Here is a 21499-nt window from a genome sequence, read left to right as displayed (position 1 = left end):
AAAATGAAAATGCAGCCCCTGCTCTGAAAAGCTGACATTCTAAAGGATGACTGACTTCTACCCAGAAAAGGGAAGTACCCATTAGATGACTGAGCAATGAAGCTAGGCATGTGTCCTGCTCAGTCCATCCTTTTTTTTTTTTTAATTGCCCTCCTGTTATCTTTCCTTATGTAAACACAACTCAGAGGGTAAATCTGAAGTTTACAGGCCTCGTGGAAAAGTGTCTTGGGTAGCAACTGGAAGGAGAGGGGGTAAATACAGGGTTGACTGGAAGAAGCTCTGGAGCCAGGAGTGGAAGAAGATCATAGACTGTGGCCCTGATCTTGCGAAGACATGCTCGTGCTTAACAGTACCCATCGGGGTGAAATCCTGGCCCTACTGAAGTCAATGGAAGGTCTGTCGCTGAAAGCAATGAGATTACTCATGGCGCATAAAGCGAAACAATTACATAGACCCTGCTCCTGAAAAGACTTGTGTATTTCAGTCGTGTACATCTAGAGCAGAATCCCCTTTTCCTCACCCTCCCCTCAACATCCAAACAAATAAACTGGTGCTCTGATGCTTCTATTGCTGGCACCTAATGAGTAGAATGGGTGATAAATAAAAATGTTTTCCACAAATATTTGCTCAAATTTTTAAAACAAACACTGGAGTGATTTGAGTTTTACTGACCACAATATTCGCAGAAAGTGAATTTCAAAGTCTCATACCTAAGCATTCACCGAATCCCCATTTTAAATACCATGTGATTTATCAGAGCAGGCCCAACTAAAACACACATTTTTCTGTAGTTTTGTCTTTCAATTAAAAAAAAAAAAAAAAAAAAGATTTGGAATTTACAAGGCCCTCGCTTCAAATCCTCTAAAAATGCTGATACCAATGGTGTTGTCAACCTCACTGTAGAAAGAAGCTGAAATTAATAACTTTAGCCTTAATTAGTTCTCAGCATAGACATATTGTATTTATGGCTTTCTCTTAATTTCTATTTTCCCATATAGTCTGAAAACCACTGATTGTAATTATAACCTGAAGGAATTGTGTGAATATTTAACAGTGCATTAGAAATACAGTAATGTTTTTTAACTAGTAGAAATAAAGCCCAGTGGATGAAGAATACAAAACAGGTGATTTTAGCAGTAAAAAAATGTACATCCAACAACTGCTTGCTTCTATGTTTCCATAAACTTGAATGCTAAATAATAAGGCTTCTACATTTTAAAATATACACAAATTGAATACTTACAAAAAAAACTGTTCCAAGGCTACCTCGGAAAGATGATTTCATATGTACATACTAATGAAATTATTCTGGAGGTCACAAATTGCTAGGGTGCAAAAGGGTAACAACAAATCTTGAACTGTGTGCTTACATAGAACACACTTCAATAGTGATAAAGCTGTGCTGAATAATGAAAATGGCTTTAAGTCCAGGTAGAAATCCAAATTTTTCATGGAGGGGGAATGCAAAATCAGTTACAGCTGGTCTGAATTTGGCTCCAAGTTGCTCGTGCATCACTGAAACCAAAGATTATGCCAATTCCTTTAAAAAGCAAAACAAAACAAGCTCATCTTTAAGTAAGAACTTCCCAGGGAAGCCAGTTCTCAGTATCTAATGCTTAATACTCTGAGCACCTCTGCTGCAGTGATTTGTTTTAATTAGTTTAGAGTTAAGTTCCTTTCCAACTGAAAATCCATTTCATTACATATTTTCTCATCTAATCAATGCGTATTGCCCTAGGCCATGCCAAATGCTTTCTGCAAAGACAACTAATCTGTGAAGCACAAACTTGTTTAAGAAAATCTATCATTGGCTATAGATGAGTGCATCAAACGGATGGGTGATATAATATGGAGTGCTTTATTATAATATTGTATAATATAATATTGTCACTCTGCAATGTGAATGAGAAAGGCTCAGAGACTTTCTGAGGTAGCCATGAATAGGAAAACAAACATGAAAGAAAAAGTGTAGCACCATGTTCCACAAAACAGTCAGAGGTTTCAGAGATTAGTCTGTCCCTCCTTCCTTCTGTGTGAAGCTATGTTTCTTATGGATCTAAAACATAATTTCAGTAGTGTTCTGGCTGTTGTAACTTATCCACAAACCACCAGCAGAATGGGTGTATGTGCTTATAGTTCTTCCAATGAATGAGGTTTAAACTCTTAGGTAGCAAAGTTTTATTTGTTTGGGTTGTTTTTGCTACAAGTTCTTCATGCACACTTGGCAACGGCTGACTCGGGTTCGGAGCTGTCCTGCTTTCAGAGTTTCTGAGGGAGGAGCACCGACAAACTGCTGCGTGCGTTCGACTGTGGTCAGCCAGAAGCTGTATTTGTTTGCAAAGTAATGGCAGGTTCCTCTGGCACCATTGCATTCAATGAAAGGAGTAGCACGGAAATCCTCGAGGCAAGAGCCGGGTGAGACAAGGGACTGACCTCCGCCTTCCGCGCCAGCTGCAGTGTGCTAGAATGAATATGGTCATTTAATTGAGTTCCAAAGAAGGAAATAGGCAGTTACACGGGGACTCCCGGAATACATTTGTTGCCATGAACAAAACGGGGAAATCTAAATTGCTCCTCCAGGACACCTGTAGCTACATGTCACTTGGATAAGGGTTATGGGGGAAAGCACAAGAATGCAAACCCTGGGTTGAATATAGGATTCTGGTAATATAAAAAGCAGCTTTTCACTTACGAAGTGAGGAAATTTGAAAACTGAGAAACAATAAAGAATCACAGTGCTATTTTTAGAATCACTTTGCAATCACACTTTAATGAGCTACCAGGAAATCTCATTGTAGAACGTTCTGGAAAAAGCCATACAGCAGGGAGAAGAAGGGGTTATGTCTGTGCTATAGGTAATTGCAGTGTTGTAGCCATGTTGGTCCCAGGATATTAGAGACACAAGGTGGGTGAGATAATATCTTTTATTAGCTCAACTGCTGGTGGTGGGAAAGACAAGCCTTCGGGCTTAGAGGTCTGGGAAGAGCTGAAGGAGAGCTCAGCGTAAGCTCAAAAACTTTCTCTCTCACCAAGAGAAGTTGATCCAGTAAAAGACATTACCTCACCGACCTTGTCTCTCTATAGTTAATTAGCTGTTTTGAGGTTTAAAGGAATCAGTTCTTACGGGCCACTAGTCTCTTTGATAGTATGGAAGTGTTCTATTTCTTCCACCCCACCGTAAACTTTATCAATACACTTGAGAAGTTAGCTAAATGGCAACAAAATGGCTGAGGTTATACTAGGCCTGCTGGTAATACGCAAGGAACTCCTTAGGTCAGCTCGTTGTGGAGCTTTCAGTTTCTTGGACCCAACTGTTAAAACTAGCAAACTTAGTGGCAGAGTTTGACTTTGCCACTAAGTTTGCTAGTTTTAACAGTTGCGTCCAAGAAACTGAAAGCTCCACAACAAGCTGACCTAAGGAGTGAATGCTTAGGTTTTAATGCCAATATTAAAACAAGCCTCGTATAGTGTGACCGTCTTTGCATTAACAAATCGATTTTCTTACCATTAGGAAAGAGTATCCGATCCACAGGCTGCGCCAGCCCTCGGGGCACTGCGGGATGGTAATGTCCTGGCTATGTACTGCAATAGCCTGGGAAGGTGCTTCACACACTGAGCAATGACTGATGTACTGTGGGATCTCCAGACGGCTCACTGGCATCATGGGAATGGGAGCAGTGGTGGAGAGCCAGTAGGATTTGTCATTTCGGCTGGCATAGTAGCACACCTCATAGATGTTGCAGTAAATAAATGGCATGGTGCTGAAGCGAGGCAAGCAGGAGCCAGCAAAACCTGAGTGGGGGAGGGAGGCAGGGAGGAGGGGAATGGAGAAGAGAACAAAGGGCTCATCAAGCTGCTGCCAAAAGGCAAGAGCTAGTAAAGACCAGACCCAGATGATAAGCAAGTGGCAAGTATCATTACTCCCTCAGTGTCATATTCCACCCTCAGATTCACACCTCTTACAAAGCCCAGTGAAATCAGTGGGAGTTGTGCAGTGTGTATGGGGGAGTGGAATTTGGCCTGCCTCATTTGTGACAGAGACTTTTTGACTCACCTAGATCCTGGTTGTGCGCCTTTTCCTGCCCCTCCACATACAGCAAGCTGTAACCCTCCCAGAGCTTATTCATTCCAATTGGGCATGGTGGGATCTGCTCTGACTGGCTGTGCTTCACCAAAGTGTATCCAACGCCTACACTCCGACCCGGCATTCCAGGCAAACCAAACAGGCCTGGCTTTCCAGAGACACCTGGGAGAGAAAGTCAGTCACAAGTTGCGAGTACACTGTAAGTTAGCTGACTTGTGTTTGGGCATTTATGTCACTTCTGCCCTACCTGCAAGCAACGTAAAGCTCAAATATTGATGGGTGCCATGTGATCGAATAGGCCCGGCTGAGTCTCAAAGCCGATCAGGACACTACGGTACTGACTCACCATTAATCACTTTCCATACCATTAATTTTTCTGTGTCTCACCCAATCGCAGTGGTATGCAGGCACTAGCAACTGTAGTTCATAATACAATAATTCTGCCTTGCCCTTCTGGGTGAGGCCCTCCAGCACTCGTTAATTCCCACACAAGTGCTGTAGGTGGTGGTGTTTTACCCTGATGGCACAAAGGTTCAGTAGCTTGTCCCAGGTTACAGAGCTAGTCTGTGGTACAGCCAGGAACAAAACCCAGACGCTCTGACTCTCAGCCAAGCACCAGGATGTGCCTCCCATTCACCATCCCACTCCAACCACATTTCTCCTCTCTGACTCGCTCCTTTTCAAATTCTACAGGGAATGCCCTGCTCCTGTGCTTCCAAACCCTCCTGACGACTCCCTATTTATTACAGCTAGAAGGGTGTCCAGCATCCTATACAATGAATCATCAGTAAGGCTAAGATTTTGTCATGGATGTTTTTACTGAAGTCACGGATAGGTCACAGGCAATAAAGAAAAATTCATGGAAGCCCTTGACCTGTCGGTGACTTTTACTAAAAATATGCCTGACAAAATGGGGAGCTGTGGAGCCCCCACACCTCCGACAGCGACTGGGCAGCTGCAGTGGGCCCCATCTCAGAGATCTGGGGGCCCCACCACCTGTGGGGGCTTGGAGCTCCAGGGTCCCCACTGCCTGGGGCAGCCAGGAGTTGTGGGGAGCCCCTGCTGCCCACAGGCTCGGCAGCTTGAAGCTCCGGAGGGCCACTGCCACCTGTACCCAACAGCTCCCGGGCCACCGTGGGCAGCGGGGGACCCTACTGCTCCCAGCCACTGTGGGCTGAAGTCATGGAAGTCTCTGGAAGTCACAGATTCCTTGACCTCTGTAACAAAATTGTTGCCTTAATCATCAGTATCAACAGATAGTAATCGCATACGCTACAGCATGCTGCAGTGGGTGAGTTTACTCCCAACTGTCTCACTAAAGGTGAAATTCACATCAATGCAGACACAAGGCACAAGATCCTGGGCACCACATAGGTCCCTCTTTTTTAAGTCTATAACGTGGAATTTCTGTGATGTCTGTGGCCTTGGGCGGCATCCCTGCATTAGGAGGCCAGCTGAAATCTTGCTTATTGAGCACTCATAGAATACCAAAAGAACAAATTAAAGAATAAAATTACCTTCCAATCCTGGTGGTCCTGGAATACCTGGGGTTCCTGGGTCCCCAACTGTGCCATCTGGCCCTGGTAAACCAGGACGGCCCACCTGACCTGATCTGCCTGACAGACCTTTTGGACCTGTAATTAAATGTAATGATTATTATTTAATTTGCTTCTCTCATCAAAGACTTCACTCCTGGCATCAACAGGAGGATGTATCATGATTAACAATGCTGAGGGCTTAAATTTACAATTTAACAAATTTAACAAATTAATAGCTTGGCACTGTGATTCAATATGACCTACGACATGATGCGTATAACATGTTCAAGCATTACAAATGAACAGAAGAGACAGTGTTCAGATCTGGGTCAGGCTTAGGCTCCAGTGGATTTGAGTTTGAAGCCAAAGCAGAACTTGGATTCAGGTTTGGATATGATGCCAGTAAAATTTTGTGATTATTTTCATCTGATCTCTCAAGATTTCTGCCATTGTAAACAGAGAAAAGATTACCTGGTCTCAGAAGACTACCACCATTTTTGGGCTAAACCCTTACACAAGCAGCTATCTTTGATTGATTTCAGCCACATCCAAATGGGCATCCTCCAATTTTGGATCTCATACGCTCCAAAGTTACATAATGGCAAGTTTAGATCCATGGATTTGAATCTAAATTCCCCTCTCCCACCTGCTGTAAAATTCAATGGAATTAGCACTTGAGGTCTCTGTTTAATATTGTAATTTTGTGCTTTAGACCAGCGTGCAGGGAAAAGAGCAGACACCTACTGGGATTCTGTCTCTCCAAGAGCTTGCACCTTGAGAAATTGTGTTAATATTTAAGATTAAGTTGTAATCATTTCCCCAAATGACAAGGAACATTCAGCATTGCAGTGGTGGCTATGTAGGACCTGATCCTGCACCCACTGAAGTCAATGGCAGAACTACAACAGTGCAAAATTAGGTTCCTAAAGCAACGTGTTACAGTATTTCATGTTGACACAATCTCAATAATTCTCCAAAATGAATCATTCTCACACTGATTAGATCTGCTGCCAGATCCGCGTTGCCATCATGCCAACTGCATCATGGCGGCTGCTTTCAGTTCCATGAACCTAACGCAAAACAGGCTACAAAATCCTGTGAACATAATGTACAAGAAAATATTTCTAGCCGGTTCTAATAAAAAGAAAAGATAGATACACTGTGGTCATTTCCATTACAAAGCTTCTAAAGAAAAGCATATGAACTTTGACAGCACAATTTACAGAGGCGCTTCCTGTGACTGCAAGAAGTCCAACATTTCAGTTTCACTTATTCGATGTGCTGCTTTTTACCTTGCTGCCCATCTGGTCCCTGAAATCCACGATCTCCAGCATAGCCAGGGACCCCATCAATTCCTGGCAGACCAGGTAGCCCTGGAGGAACTATGACTTCTTCTGGTTTTGGTACTAGGCCTGGAGCGCCTGGTAGGCCCGGGAAACCTGTACACATTGCAAATGGCACCGTAAGCACCCCACATAAAGTGCACAGATAGGATGATCTACTAGCCCAAGGATGTAGTTCAACAAATTGAGAATGCCCTGTATGTTAGCACTGGGTATATTCCCATGACTTCCCAAGCTCTTGTTAAAAGTCCCTAATTTCCCTAAGTCCCAGCCCCTTTTTTATTTTTTTGGCTACAAATACAGGTTGTTGGGGATCTGGGGGAGAAACAGTAATCCTCCTGCCCACCCTCCTCCCCAGCAGGAAAGACACAGAGATTGATAGAAAGATCAACACAGAAACAGAGAGAGTTCCAATTTCTGCAAGCAGTTGTCTCCACAGAGAAAACACTAAAGAAGATACATTTTAAGTAACAAAGTTGCAAAGACTGGTTCCCAACATTCCCAAAGTCTGGGCGTGTTTGGAGCTGGGTTGCTGGTTTATGCCCATCCCCATTTAAAAGTCACCAAAAGCTCCGGCTTTATACTTGGGTAGAAAAAAGGAACAAACCCCAAAAGAACTCACTGTGCTCCCCGACCTTCCACCCCACAAGCTGTTTGCAAGCGCAGTACAGCTCTCCAAACCATCCTGTGCTCACCTCGACGGCCAGTTTCACCTTTCAGCCCAGGAATTCCAGGGTCCCCTGGAAGCCCATCTTTACCTGGCATCCCCATAAAGCCTGGCTCAGCCTTCACACCTGAGAAGATACAGAGCAAAGAGTAATGGATCTCGAAAACGAATCCCTGGTTCTGTACCTGCATGAAATACTGGCAGATGCAGCGGGGGGCAGAGGTGTGGTTCTAAACGACATAGTCGCACCCTTGTGTCAGTTCTGATTCCCAGAACTGACTGGCACCTCTGCGGGGCTACTCTGTGAGAGCTTCCACTGTAACATTATTAGCGGGGAATCTTACACTGACTCTGAAATCATTGCACACATCATTCCCTCTTGTGGAAAAAGCCATGGGAGGGGGTTCTGAGGAGGAGGTATCTTCCCCATGTGAAATTTCTCCCCACTGACACCCCCAAGGGGGCAGGGTTTGCCCTCACGAATAGGCCCTGGAGCCCACCCACAAACCCAGGGAACCTGCCAGAGGCCTCGTGCTCTCACAGCAGCTTTGATCTCCAGTGTCCTTCCTCACCTGGCTCCCAAGCTCCATAGCGCCCGTAGAATGACGCTTCCTACAGGGGGGGACCAGAGGAAGGGTGATGTGCTCCCCCACTGGCCCTGCCTGACTCCCCACAGACCACTCTGTCTCTGCCCCCTCATGGATCTCCAAGTCCATGGTGTGGCCAAAGCGAGGCCCAGAGGATGTGTGGATGGGTAGGAGAGAGCTGTGGCAGCAGCTCTTCCTGGCCCACAGAAGAGGGGAGATCTGTATGTGGATCTGGGGATAGGCAATCCCAACCAACAGCAGCAAACAGCAAAGACAGTGTTCCTGTCTGTGGGCAGCTGTTACCTAAAATAATGAAGAGAAGTGAAAAAATGCAAGGTGGGATTTTCAAGAGTGCTCAGGGCTGGGTGGCCTATCGTCGCTCCATCCCTGTAGGTAAAAATGGAGTGCTTTGGAGAAACCTACCTTCAGCGTTCCCGGAACAGAAAACAAATCCCAGAGTGACACACACCTACATCAGAGCTGATTTCACAGCTATCAGGCTCACAACATGTGACAGCTCTTTATACTCCCAGGGGGCAGCTTCAAAACCCTGTACAAAAATACCTTTGAGTCCTGAAGCTCCTGGAATTCCAGTTGGACCAGGGAGTCCTATGTCACCCTTTATGCCTGGCAAACCAGGAACTCCAGGTAAACCTGGAAGGCCGGTATCACCTTGATTGGAGGCTGGGCCGGAGAGCCCTCGAGGACCTGGAGGACCTGGGGGGCCTAGGAACAAAATGGGTGAGAAAAATCAATTGCTGTAACAGACAGAATGCTCCTATTATCCTCAGCTGGTCACCCTATGGAATACTCATTCATTCACTCTTTGGCTGCATGGGAGCAAGGTTTCCAGGGTGAGGGATCATCAAAAATATCATTTCCCCTTCATAACAGTCAGCTCAGCAGGCCAGGAGGAGGATTTACTACAAACTATTGTGTTGTAGGTCAAATCTCTATTGCTTTTGGTTCCCCAACTGCAAGCGACGGGAGTTCACATCCCTTCCCCCTGCGAGCGCTGGTGAGTCACGCTGCACTGTGATTGATCAGAGTATGTACAGTGATGCTCTTTGCGGCAGGGACTGTCTGTTTGTTCTGTGGTTGTACAGCGCCTAGCACAGTGAGGGCCTGGTCCATGAGTGGGGTTCCCAGGCACTACCGCAGTACAAATAAAAAAGGAACAATAACAGGAATGAGGATGATAACGACGGCATGATGAAATCTGAATACAATAATTAAATCATACTCGTGATTAATGAGAAATTGTTATTTTGCATTTATATTGCCACCTTTCACCCAAGAAGCTCAAAGCATTTATGAAGTTGGATAAGCACAGTATTATTATCCCCATTTTACATCAGGGGAAACCGAGGCATAGAGCAATAAAACCATTTACTCCAGGTCAGTGGCAGAGCAAAGAACAGAGAACCCAGACCTCTTGATTCCCAATCCCTGCTCTAAACACCAGATTAGACTGACTGATTGCTCATAAAATCCAATTTCCCCTGCTCAGCTGTTCCCAGGAAATGTGTATATGAATGGCAGTCAACCTTGCCATTTCCACAGTTAGAGCATATAACACAAATGAGGTACACGAAGGAGGCTCTCATCTTCATACCTGGATTCCCATCCACTCCAGGTCGGCCAGGATCACCACGTCTCCCAGGTATATTTGAAGGAAGAGAGATGCCAGGAGGCCCTGGTAAACCAGGTAGACCCAAGGTACCTGGAGGACCTAGAATTACAGATGAATATTGAAAAAAAACCAGGCAATGCCTGCATTCCGATTGTGATCATCAGGGATGATCCACGTGGACAGTGTAACATCAATATGGATACAGAATGTTATCCCAAACAACACCCCCTCCCCCTCCAGGGAAGGAACAAACTCCCTTTCTCATTAGCACCACAAGAGAACTATAAAAGCTAATTCAAACTATGCACTCAATCATTTGTCATACATTAGACCATGCCATACCTTTACTTTGTGTTTACAAATCAACAAACCAATGGCCCCTTCACATCTTTATGACTGTGAATTTCCATTATTAAACTACACTGACCCTACATATACTCCCTGCTGTCCCAAGTCTAGGTACATTCCATCAGTCAATACAATTCATCTGCTTCCACAGACATTACTATTTACCCATGTCTCCTGATGATCCTTTCTGCCCAGGGAGTCCTGGGGCTCCTAGGCCAATGCCTGGGGAACCTTCTTCACCCTTAGGACCTGGAAGCCCTGCAGGGCCATTCAGACCAGCTTCACTCAGACCTAATCAAACATGTTTAAAGGGGACAGAGGAGCCTTTTAAAACTGCTTGATGTAAGTTCATTTGCATGTTCAGTCAGTATACAGTGTTAGCCATTCACCCCTCTACTGCCTGGAGTTCAGAGAAATCACTGGGGCCGAATCTGGTCCCAACTCCAGTCCCTTATATGCTGCTCTGATGGTGCACAGTGGATGTAAATAAGACCCAAGGGGCTGGGGAAGAATTCTCCCAGCCTAAGAACAGCATAGCCCTATGCTACTCCTTTTGTGAGCCTTGGTGTAAGGATGTGCCCATGGTGCTTGGTGCAACAAGGATTCTGGGTTCCAGTGAAGCTCATAGACAGCTTGGGAAAGTCAATTTTGCCTTCCATCCCCCTGGATTGTGTCTTCTGTGCCGCTCCTCTCAGGAGATACAATACAGAGCTGAACCCACTGTTCAAAGGATTTCAAGATGGAGGGATCAATCAACATCCACTGCTCAAGAAGATCTGGAGTGAAGCATGAGGTGCTGCAGGATAGAGGCAGGGCTCTGGGAGATGCTTCCCATGGTGTGCTTGGCAAGAGCCAATATTATATAGTCTTTTCATTCTCACAGACGTGAAAATCAGAAAACAAATGCAAATCATTTGAGTGCTTCAGAAAATATGGCAATTGTCTTTATTTCCCAAAAATAAAGACTTTGAAATCAGGGAAACATGGAGAGCACTAGAGAGATATTTACAAACTAGAAATTTTATGTTCAGTCTTAACACTGTTTATGTCCAGTAACGCCTGTGCTTCTTTCATTTATCCAGTTACAATTTAAAGTTAACAAATCTGACGTTTGCTATCATTTTTAAAATGTTCAGACTTGGAGGATGATTCTGACTAGATATGCCTCTCTCCCCATATGTCTTTCTCCACCTCTTTGAATTTGTCAAAACATCGTTGAGAAAAAAAGAACTATTTTTCATATTACCATCAAAATATGAAAATCCAGCAGAACATTCCTAAGTGCAGCCTACGGGCCTGGTGCTCTCACTCATGTGAGGAAGCCCACAGACTTCAGTGATGCTACTCTCATGAACGAGGGCTACAAGCACAGGCCCAGTGTAATTGAGATCTATGCGGCAACTTGTCATCTTTAAACCAAAACCTAACCAAACATCCAAATGTCGTCCGGGTGAAATCAGAGTAACGGAAATGAGGGAGAGAACAGGCCTATACTTTCATCAAATTAACTTTGTAGCGGTTACAGGCTGGTTCAGGTGTTGAGGCAGGACTTACAACCCCAATGGCACCTGCAGAAAACATTCTGCTCTCGTTTTCATGTGTGAAACCCCATTGAATTCAGTGCTAATGCTTCATTATTGAAGCAGAATTTGGTCTCACACATTTAGTAAGAATACTGACGCAAGATGTACAATGTGGGTTCCTTGTTATTTCTGTTAAATCCAGAACATGACTAAAATGGAGCCATTTTGTGACAAACTACATCGTCACTCAAACCCCACCCCTCTAAATATACCCCAGCGGCAATTTTTTACCTGGTGTTCCAGGTGACCCTTTTGTGCCTGGTAAGCCGTTCAGACCATTTAAACCAGGAAATCCAGGGAATCCTGAGGAGACATTATAGAAGCTTGAATGGACAGTCAATAGCTTGTAGCATATAAGAAGCTGCTAATCTGAAGGAAATGTACAAAACAAGGAGGCTGTGTATGCGTTTAGTGCTTCTGGAGATCAATGCAAGTAAGATTTTCCTCTAGACACCTCCCATTAATGCAAGACGAAGAGCTTTTCCCATAGTCACTTACTTTTATAGTTTTACCTGCAACAAAACCCTACTAGTGACCCAAACCTCAAAAATCAGATAAGAGCCTCTCCCTTTTCAGACATTCTTCGGGTTTTGAACAGCTGGAGCCAACACTGACAATGAGGGGCAGTTACTAAGAAATGAGGGGCAGTTACTAATGCACACCAGCCCAAGCACAGTGGACTACAACTGTGCTGTCTGCTATTTCCTGCCCACCCAATATGCCAGTTTCTTGATTTGACTTTTTCCCCAGGTGGAAAGTTAAAGAAAGATGCACCTTTTGGCCCTGCTATCCCAGGGAGTCCGATGAATCCTACAGGTCCAGGCTGCCCTGGAGAACCCGGGAGACCTGCATTTCCTCGCAACCCAGCAATTCCAGGGAGGCCTGAAAAGAAGTGACAAAATGACAAGGGATGGACTTTCACACAAGTACCCGCACTGTTGAGAGTAAGCATTGGACAACTGTCTTTTACAATTTGCAGTCTTTCACCCTCTCATGGCAATGTAAAGTAGAAGTGGTGGATGAGCAAACTGCTACCTAGACAAAGCAACCCCAAAACACACACTCTCTATTATCACATATCATCACAACAACTAGCTGTAGAATATTTATCAAACAGTTTATCTGATTAATTTCACTATTTTTTCCCATATTAATTATTCAACCAATGTGTTTTTCATCATCTGCCCAGATTATAGACTTGGGTAAATAATTCACAGATATATACATTGACTATCTACATTGTTAATCATGACAATGGCTGGAGAATCAGCCACGGAGAGCCTGCTGTAAATTACCATCTGTAACTCACACCAGGGATCATTCGAACCCCAGAAACAGCACAGGATCCAGGAGGTGCAAAGGTGGCTAAAACTCAGCTCTCCTCCTCCCCTTTCCCTTTGGTTGTATCTTCTGTGCTATGTTACACAGGCATTACAATGCAGGATCTGCCTCTAGGTTTATCACTACAGAAAGTGGTCCTACCTTTCAGACCAAGAATAGAGGAAAATACAGAGTGCCAGATGACAGATGTGTCTGTTACTAAAGGTCTTTTCTGTTTATTTCTCTATTAAGATGAGGCAGCCCTATCACAAGCAACATAAGAACAAAAACTAAAACAACAAAACTATATCTTTGACCATCCACAAACCTCACTGGTTAGATGTTATGCTCACTGCCATACCTGGTGGTCCTTCTTGGCCAAGGTCACCTGGGACACCTTTAGGCCCATCCAGGCCAGTGCTTCCTGGGTATCCTGATTCACCCTTTGGCCCATCTTTCCCCCTCTCGCCTTAAATGATAAGAGCGAAAATCATGTTAGACCATATAAAAGCCCACAGACCATACCATCATGTATCTGTTATCTAAGGGTTGGGAATGAACTAACAATTCTGCTTTGCAGTGCTATGGCCATTGGAGTAGACTATAGGATACTGCTGTTATGATCTCCCAGTATCCTTTGTGAGGTCAAGGGATGAGCAGCAATATCCAATGGAGCAGGCTACTGGCCAGATGGAACATTTGCAACCAATCACAGGTCACTGCCGAGTACTAGGAATAAAAAAAATAAAAATGGGAGAGAGAGACAGGAAGGTCCTTTCTACTATCAAGAAGTCACAGTAATTTCTGTGTCACTATGGCTCAGTGGGTGACTCTCTCCCCACTGGATCAAAAAGTTATGGAGACTCATTTTAACTGTTTGTGCTCAGAACTTCTGAAAATCAGGTTCTATAAATTCTAACTTCATAACAAGACTTTGCTGTCACTGCCGTCCAAGGCTAGGCATTTCAGATGAGACACCTAATCAGTGTCAATTTCTGCCCATCCCTAGAAACTGTGCAGGTGGAAGTTAATGATCCCATGGCTTTTCTTTTTAAAAAAAAATAAAAAAGTGTCCCAGCATCATTCCCCCTTTCAGCTGAACCAGTTAATAGTCTTAGGTTACACCAACTCTTAGTGGCATAACAGCTACTCTGCTTGCTTTGAGGACGTTATCTCAATGCTCTATACTGCACTTTGGTTGAGATCCTTCTAGAAGAGGTGCTATGATATATTTCAATAACTTGCCCAAACTCATATGGTAAGTCAGCAGGAAAGGTGACTTTCGGTCCACTTCTCTAACCATAAGGCTACACTGCTTCTTCTCTCTAATCTGGCAGGGAAGCTATACTAGAGAAAGGCCTGAAGAAAATGAGAAGTATATGCATTTCCTGATGCTGCTGCACCAAAGGCCACTGAACAGGGGCCTGGACAATGCTATCAGGATGCCAGAGACTGGGTGCTCTGGAACCTACAGAATATGAGAAGTTAGGTGGGACCTGAGGGTTGGGATTGAGATTAGGATTTTGGCTGGTTTTGGAGCATTTAGAATTTTTTAGGCTCAGGCATGGGCCAGCTTCTAATCCCCACATCTCTCATCTGCATGAGAAGACTCAATAAGTGTTTTCAGATAGTAAAATCACAAGCTTGTGCAGCAATGCCCAAGGATAAACCCTGCAGCTTTCATTTCAGAAATTCATAACCATCAAGGGTTACTTTACCTGGGAATCCACGGTCCCCTCGTTCTCCTTTATCTCCTAACCCACCAGAAATTCCAAGTGATTCCCCCGGGTCACCTGGTAGAAGTCAAGAAAGGGAAATTTTGCTCTCCGGACTTGATTGTGCTGGTAGACCATTCTGTAATTAACCCATTCACTCCTCAATTGTAGCTTTTACATGTTTCTTACTACTCTTTCTCTTGAAAATACACCTTTGCTACAGTTCAAATCCATGGACTTAACAAAGGCAAAACAAATTACTTGCCTGGGGTAACATAAATCCTTTTAACAATATTTGCATCAGCTTTGGATGCAGAGCTATGCAATGATCCAATAAGCCACAAATTAGATCACAGGTAACACCTAGCTTTTCTCCTAGCTTCTAACTTCACAGCTTCTATTTATTTATACGATTGATACAGGATTATTTTCTAGATCTCTGGATGTCTCTGGTATTGTGCTATGGAGAGAAGGTTCAAAGGCGTGTTTGCTATTTAAGCATCAAATTCCCACTAAATTCCAATGGGAGTTGGGATCCTAATTCCTTTGAAAATCCCGCCTAGCTGCATATTTAGGTAGGTGGTTAAAACAAAGAGCACCATCTACTGGCACACAAGAGTATGTGGCATTGTTCATTGCTTTATGGTCCACTGCAAAAAGTTCCCTGACTGCATCTCTTAACATGTACAACTCTGTTAAAACAACCAGAGCAGGGGACAGTTGAAAATTGCCTCTCCTGTCCGCATTGTGATTCTCAGTGAACTAAATGCATTTAAATAACAACAGAGGGAGGAATACACAGAGCAGATTTCTAGTGGATTTACCTCAGAAGGTTTCTGGTAACCACTGACTTGTCCAGCCACCCATCCTGTATTTTAAGGGACGTCCCCTATTTGCTATGAGAGCTGCTCAGAATATTTACATCCAAGCAAATCAAAAACTGGCAACTTTTCCCTCACAGTCTCTCACCCACTCTCTTCTGCTGGGTCACACTCTGGAAAAGGCCTGGGGGCTGGAAATCATTTTCTTACCCTTTGGACCGGGGAAACCAACAGTTCCTGGGAACCCTGGTGCTCCTGAGATACCCTCTGAACCCTGGAAAAAATAATAGATGATTATCCTCATGCCTCCTGCCTGCAGCCTGGGTTGTGCTGATAGCAGTGAATTGCGCCCCAATCTGTCTGGAGAAAAAAGAAAACCCTCTTTTTCATTTATCAGTGCCAGCTATTACCAGAGGAGAGCTGATTTTATCAGTGAGGTGGTGTGGTAGACAAAAGTACTGCCAGCCTCTGTTGTTCTGATACAGTATGTGGGATTTTTCTAAGTGCACTCAGAATGGAAGATGCATATTTACACTTTCTCCTGGAAATCCGGGTAATCCTATGATTCCAGCCTGTCCTTTCTGTCCTGGCAAGCTGGGTGGTCCAGGCAGGCCTGGGAACCCTGCATCACCAGGTAGTCCTCTATCTGTGGCTGGCGATCCTCGTGGACCAGGAAGACCAGGTTGTCCACGGGGTCCAGGGAATCCTTTATCACCTAAATGTATACAGCAAACAAAAATGTGTGGCTACATCATCATAAAGACATTCAGCCCAGTCAAGAAGCTTATTCTTCAATGCTCCCTGCAAAGAAGAAGAGGAGATTTCATTATTTCTGCAATAAAGAAGCACAGCTTTGAAGAGCAACTCTTGATTCAAATTCAGAGTGGCTGTGTGGAAAATCTTTGTAGAATCTGAAAGTAACAATACTGCAGGCTGCTAAATGGACAGAACATCCTCTGCCCAGAGCAATCAGAATTACTGGGTGGTTAGTGGTGGCAACTTTCATTTGGAATGTATTCTAATGCTGGTAAATACCTCTAGGTCCAGGGAATCCTCTCAGTCCAGGTGACCCATGATCACCTTTGTCTCCCTTGAATGCCAATGCCAATTCTGGAGGCCTAAGAACCGGGAGTCCAGGTGGACCTCGATCACCCCTGTCACCTGAAGATGTAAGAGAATTAAGCTGTACGAGAGAAGGGTCTCTTAAAAGTGTTTAAACACAAGAGGCCTGGATTTCAGAGCTGCGGACCACCTGTGACACCCACTGAAGCCATTTGAGCTGTAGGTGCTCAGCACCTTTTAAAACCAGCCTACAGCTACTTTACACCCCGAATAGATAATAAACTGGCAATCAAAAAACGGAAGCAGCTCTCCTCCCTTGCTGCTCTTGGGCCTAGGGTGACCAGTGAAAAATCAGGACAAGGGGTGGGCAGTAATAGGGTCCTATATAAGACAAAACCCCTAATATCAGGATGGTCCCAATAAAATCGGGGTACCTGGTCACCCTACTTGGGCCCCTTGCTGCAGCAACCCAGTAATTTAGTCACATTTGTTTTTCAGCGCTCACCTTTTAGACCAGAGGGTCCAGAATATCCAATATTTCCTTCCCTTCCAGCTGACCCAGGAATTCCTTTCAGCCCACTCACCCCAGGGATACCAGGCAGGCCTGGCATGCCAGGAAAGCCAATCAACCCGGAAGGACCCTTTTCACCTATTTGGAAAGAAGTTGTAAAACAAAGTGAGAAATTCAGTCTTTACAGGTATTTTTCATACAAATAGAAGTGGAAGCTGGGAGCAGGGCAGGTACGGCCTACTGCACAAACCCAGGCAGTCAAAAATCCTAGAGCACAAACGTAGGAGAGTTCTGCTAGATGTCTCCATTGCTGTAGTAAGCCTCTATTCACCACCACTTACTCACTAGCTTCCAGTTCACCATCAAGGGTCTATTCCTGTTCCCACTAGAGCACACAATATCAACTGATCCAACCGGAGCAGCATGTGCTTTCAAATCATGACTGACTATCCTCGTAAAATAAAAGACAGTTACCTTTTCCGTAACTGGTGTTCTTTAATATGTGTTGCTCATGTCTATTCCACAATAGGTGTGCGAGCTCGCCACGTGCACCGGTGCCGGAAGTTTTTCCCCTAGCAGTACCCGTAGGGGGAAGTGCCCCCCCGACCCTTGGAGTGTCGCTTTCCCGGCGCGGTATAAGGGCAGCTGCGCGCTCCTCCCACCCTCAGTTCCTTCTTGCCAGACAACTCTGACAGAGGGGAAGGAGGGCAGGATGTGGAATAGACACGAGCAACACATCTCAAAGAACACTAGTTACGGAAAAGGTAACTATCTTTTCTTCTTCGAGTGATTGCTCATGTGAATTCCACAATAGGTGATTCCAAGCTATATCTGTTGGAGGTGGGTAGGAGTTCACAAGTTCCCAGGACAGAGGACAGCCCCGCCGAACCCGGCGTCATCCCTGAATTGGGAGACGATTGCATAGTGCGAGGTGAATGTGTGAACCGAAGACCACATGGCAGCCCTACAGATGTCCTGAATGGGATGTGGGCCACAAAGGCAGCCGACAAAGCCTGCACCCAAGTCGAATGTGCCCTCACAATGGGCGGCGGGGAATCCCTGCCAGCTCATAACAGGTATGGATGCATGAGGTGATCCAACTGGAAAGCCGCCGAGTGGAAATCGGCTGGCCCCTCGTGCGCTCGGCTGAGGTGACGAACAGTTGTGAGGACTTTCTGAACGGATTGGTCCACTCGAGGTAGAAAGCCAGAGCCCGTTGCATATTGAGTGTGTGGAGACGGCGCTCCTCACTGGACGCTTGGGGCAGAGGACTGGTAGAAAAATGTCCTGACCCATGTGGTAAGCGAAGACCACCTTCAGGAGGAATGCGGGGTGTGGACGGAGCTGGACCTTATCTTTATGAAAAACCATGTACGGAGGCTCGAGGTCATGGCCCTGAGCACCGAGACTCAGCTGGCTGACGTGATTGCAACCAGGAAGGCCACCTTCCATGAGAGGTGTGACCAGGAGCACGCGGCCAGTGGTTCAAAAGGGGGCCCCGTGAGACGAGTCAACACCAGGTTCAGGTCTCATCGTGGGAGTGGGGATCTAGAATATGGGAAAAGATGGTCCAACCCCTTGAAGGACTGGCCAGTCATAGCATGGGAAAATACTGTGTGCCCCTGCACCAGCGGATGGAAGGCCAATATGGCTGCCAGGTGATATTGACTGATGAAGGCGCCAGACCCTAGGCTCTCAGGTGGAGGAGGTAGTCCAGAATAAGCTGGATAGGGGCGGTCAGTGGAGAGACACTGTGGTCTGCCGCCCATCTAGAAAAACGGGACCACTTCACCAAATAAGCGTGGCGAGTGGAAGGCCATCTACTTTCAAGGAGGATACGCTGAACCTGTTCTGAGCACATCCTCTCCTTTCCACCTAACCACTGAGCAGCCATGCCGTGAGGTGAAGCGCTGCTAGGTTGGGATGGAGGAGGCGGCCCTGGTCCTGAGAGAGCAGGTCCAGGTGGAGCGGCAACGGCCACAGCAGAGCTACCGCCAGGCCCGTGAGGGTCCCGTACCAATGTTGCCTGGGCCATCAGGAGGACTCGGGCCTTGTCCAGCTTTATCTTCTCCCGGACCCTGCTGATTAGAGGGAACAGGGAGAAGGCATAGAGAAGCCGGCCTGACCAGGACAGGATAAAGGCATCGGAGATAGCGCCCCTCCCCAGGCCCCCCCGGAGCAGAACCAGGGACATCCCTATTCTGCCAAGTTGCGAATAGGTCCACCTTGGGAGTTCCCCACCTTCGGAAGAGCTGGTGGGCCACTTCCGGGTGGAGGGACCACTTGTGTTGCGAGGAAAAGTTCCTGCTCAAGCGATCCGCTCTCTTGTTCCAGGAGCGCAGTAGGTGGAAGGCCTTCAGGTGGATGTCGTGGGCTACACAGAAGTCCCACAGCCTGTGGGCTTCGTGGCACAGGGCAGAGGATCGGGCCCCGCCTTGCCTGTTAATATAGAACATCGAGGCCGTGTTGTCTGTGAGGACCCTGACTACCTTGCCCTCTAGGTGCGAGCAAAAGGCCACACATGCCAGCCGCACTGCCCTGAGTTCCTTGACGTTTATATGTAGGGTCAGGTCTTGGGCCAACCACAGGCCTTGGGTCTGAAAGTTCCCCACATGGGCCCCCCAACCCAGGTCCGATGAGTCGGACACCAGCTCCAACGATGGAGCCCTGTCCCTGAACGGGACCCCTTGGAGCATGTTGTTTGGAGCGGACCACCACCGTAGGGAGGTGATCACAGAGTCCAGCACAGTGAAGACCTTGTCCATCCTGTCCATGGCCTGAGAGAACTTCGAGGCCAACCAGAGTTGGAGAGGCCTCATCCTGAGTCTGGCGTGACGAACCATGCACATGCGTGCCAACATGTGACCCAAGAGCTGCAGGCAAACCCTGGCTGTTGTCACTGGGAACTTTGAAACCGAGTCAATGAGACCTTTCAGGGTCTCAAATCTGTCTGGCAGGAGAGAGGCTGTGGCCGATGCTGCGTCCAGGAGCGCCCCGATAAACTCTGTGCGTTGGACCGGGACTAACGTGGATTTGGTGCTGTTTACTAACAGGCCCAAGGCGGTGCATGTGGACAGTAGGAGTGCCATGTGATCCCTCACCTGCAACCGGGAGGTGCCCTTGACCAGCCAATCGTCCAGAGAGGGAAAAATCTGGACCCCACCCTGCGCCGTCTGAGGTAGGCTGCTACCACCGTCATGCATTTTGTAAATACCCTGGGGGCAGTGGACCAAATGGGAGGACAGTGAATTGGTAATGATTCTGTCCCACCACAAAATGGAGGACGCGCCTGTGCCCCTCAAATATGCGGATGTGGAAGTATGTGTCTTGCAGATCGAGGGCAGCATACCAGTCCCCGGGATCCAGGGAGGGATGATGGAGGCCAGGGAAACCATGGGGAACTTGAGTTTCACCATGTTCTGGTTCAGACCTTGCAGGTCCAGGATGGGTCTGAGCCCGCTTTGGCCTTCGGGATAAGGAAGTATCGGGAGTAATACCCCTTGCCCATGAACGCCTCTGCTGCTCCTAGTCCTAGGAGCTGCCCCACCTCCTGCTCGAGCAGAGCCTTATGTGAGGGGTCCTCCAATAGGGACCGGGGTGGAGGGTGATTGGGCAGGGAGGAAGTAAACTGGAGGGTGTAACCACGGGAGACGGTGTTGAGGACCCATCGGTCTGAGGTTAGCCGTGACCATCCTGGGAGGAAAGCATGCAACCATTTGGAGAAGGGGAGCTTTACTTGAGGCTGGATCCCTGATGAGGACTGGCGGGGTGACCCCGAGTGGCCCATCAAAAGTGCCTTTCCCCCGCCTGCTTGCCTTTAGAGGAGCCAGGCTGGGGGCCAGCCGAGACTGCCTCTGAGGGCATCTCTTATAGTCCTGCTGCTTCTTGTGTGTGGCCTCATACTTCGGGAGGGCGACCTGGACGGGCGTCTGCTGCAGCTTGAACTTAGGTCTTCCCAGAGCCGGTACATATAGGCCCAGAGTCTGGAGAGTCATCCAGCAGTCTTTCATGCCGTGCAGCCTTGTATCTGTCTCCTCCGCAAACAGGGCTTTCCCATCAAATGGGAGATCCTGCAAGGAGGACTACGCCTCACTGGAAAGCCCAGAGAGCGGGAGCCATGACGCCCATCTCATGGACACCGCAGAGGCCATGGATCGTGCGGCCGTATCCGCAACATCCGAGGCTGCCTGCAGGGACGCCCTAGCGGCTGCTGCCCCCTCCTCCACTAGCGCCTTGAACTGCTTTCTATCACACTCCTGGACGGAGTCCTCAAACTTGGGCAGGGAG

At 46.7% G+C, this 21499-nt stretch overlaps 1 protein-coding gene across 1 annotated transcript in view; it reads right to left on the bottom strand.

The window, feature by feature from the left end:
* Positions 1 to 2200: 2200 nt before the first annotated feature.
* The window catches only part of COL4A6 (collagen type IV alpha 6 chain), a 120989-nt gene continuing 101690 nt past the window's right edge, over positions 2201 to 21499 (bottom strand). Inside the window, exons 29-45 of the mRNA XM_077825567.1 lie at positions 17207 to 17350; positions 16675 to 16800; positions 16173 to 16354; positions 15850 to 15913; positions 14822 to 14896; positions 13465 to 13572; positions 12558 to 12665; positions 12015 to 12086; positions 10366 to 10491; positions 9835 to 9951; positions 8784 to 8945; positions 7661 to 7759; positions 6915 to 7061; positions 5602 to 5718; positions 4055 to 4246; positions 3506 to 3792; positions 2201 to 2461 (exon numbers count right to left, since the gene is read on the bottom strand). Coding sequence (XP_077681693.1) covers positions 2201 to 2461; positions 3506 to 3792; positions 4055 to 4246; positions 5602 to 5718; positions 6915 to 7061; positions 7661 to 7759; positions 8784 to 8945; positions 9835 to 9951; positions 10366 to 10491; positions 12015 to 12086; positions 12558 to 12665; positions 13465 to 13572; positions 14822 to 14896; positions 15850 to 15913; positions 16173 to 16354; positions 16675 to 16800; positions 17207 to 17350 — 2387 coding nt within the window. The remainder of the gene's footprint in view (positions 2462 to 3505; positions 3793 to 4054; positions 4247 to 5601; positions 5719 to 6914; positions 7062 to 7660; positions 7760 to 8783; positions 8946 to 9834; positions 9952 to 10365; positions 10492 to 12014; positions 12087 to 12557; positions 12666 to 13464; positions 13573 to 14821; positions 14897 to 15849; positions 15914 to 16172; positions 16355 to 16674; positions 16801 to 17206; positions 17351 to 21499) is intronic.

The sequence above is a fragment of the Eretmochelys imbricata genome, chromosome 9 (genome assembly GCF_965152235.1).
Source record: "Eretmochelys imbricata isolate rEreImb1 chromosome 9, rEreImb1.hap1, whole genome shotgun sequence".
Taxonomy (NCBI): Eukaryota; Metazoa; Chordata; order Testudines; family Cheloniidae; genus Eretmochelys; species Eretmochelys imbricata.
This window is presented reverse-complemented; position numbering and strand designations above follow the sequence as displayed.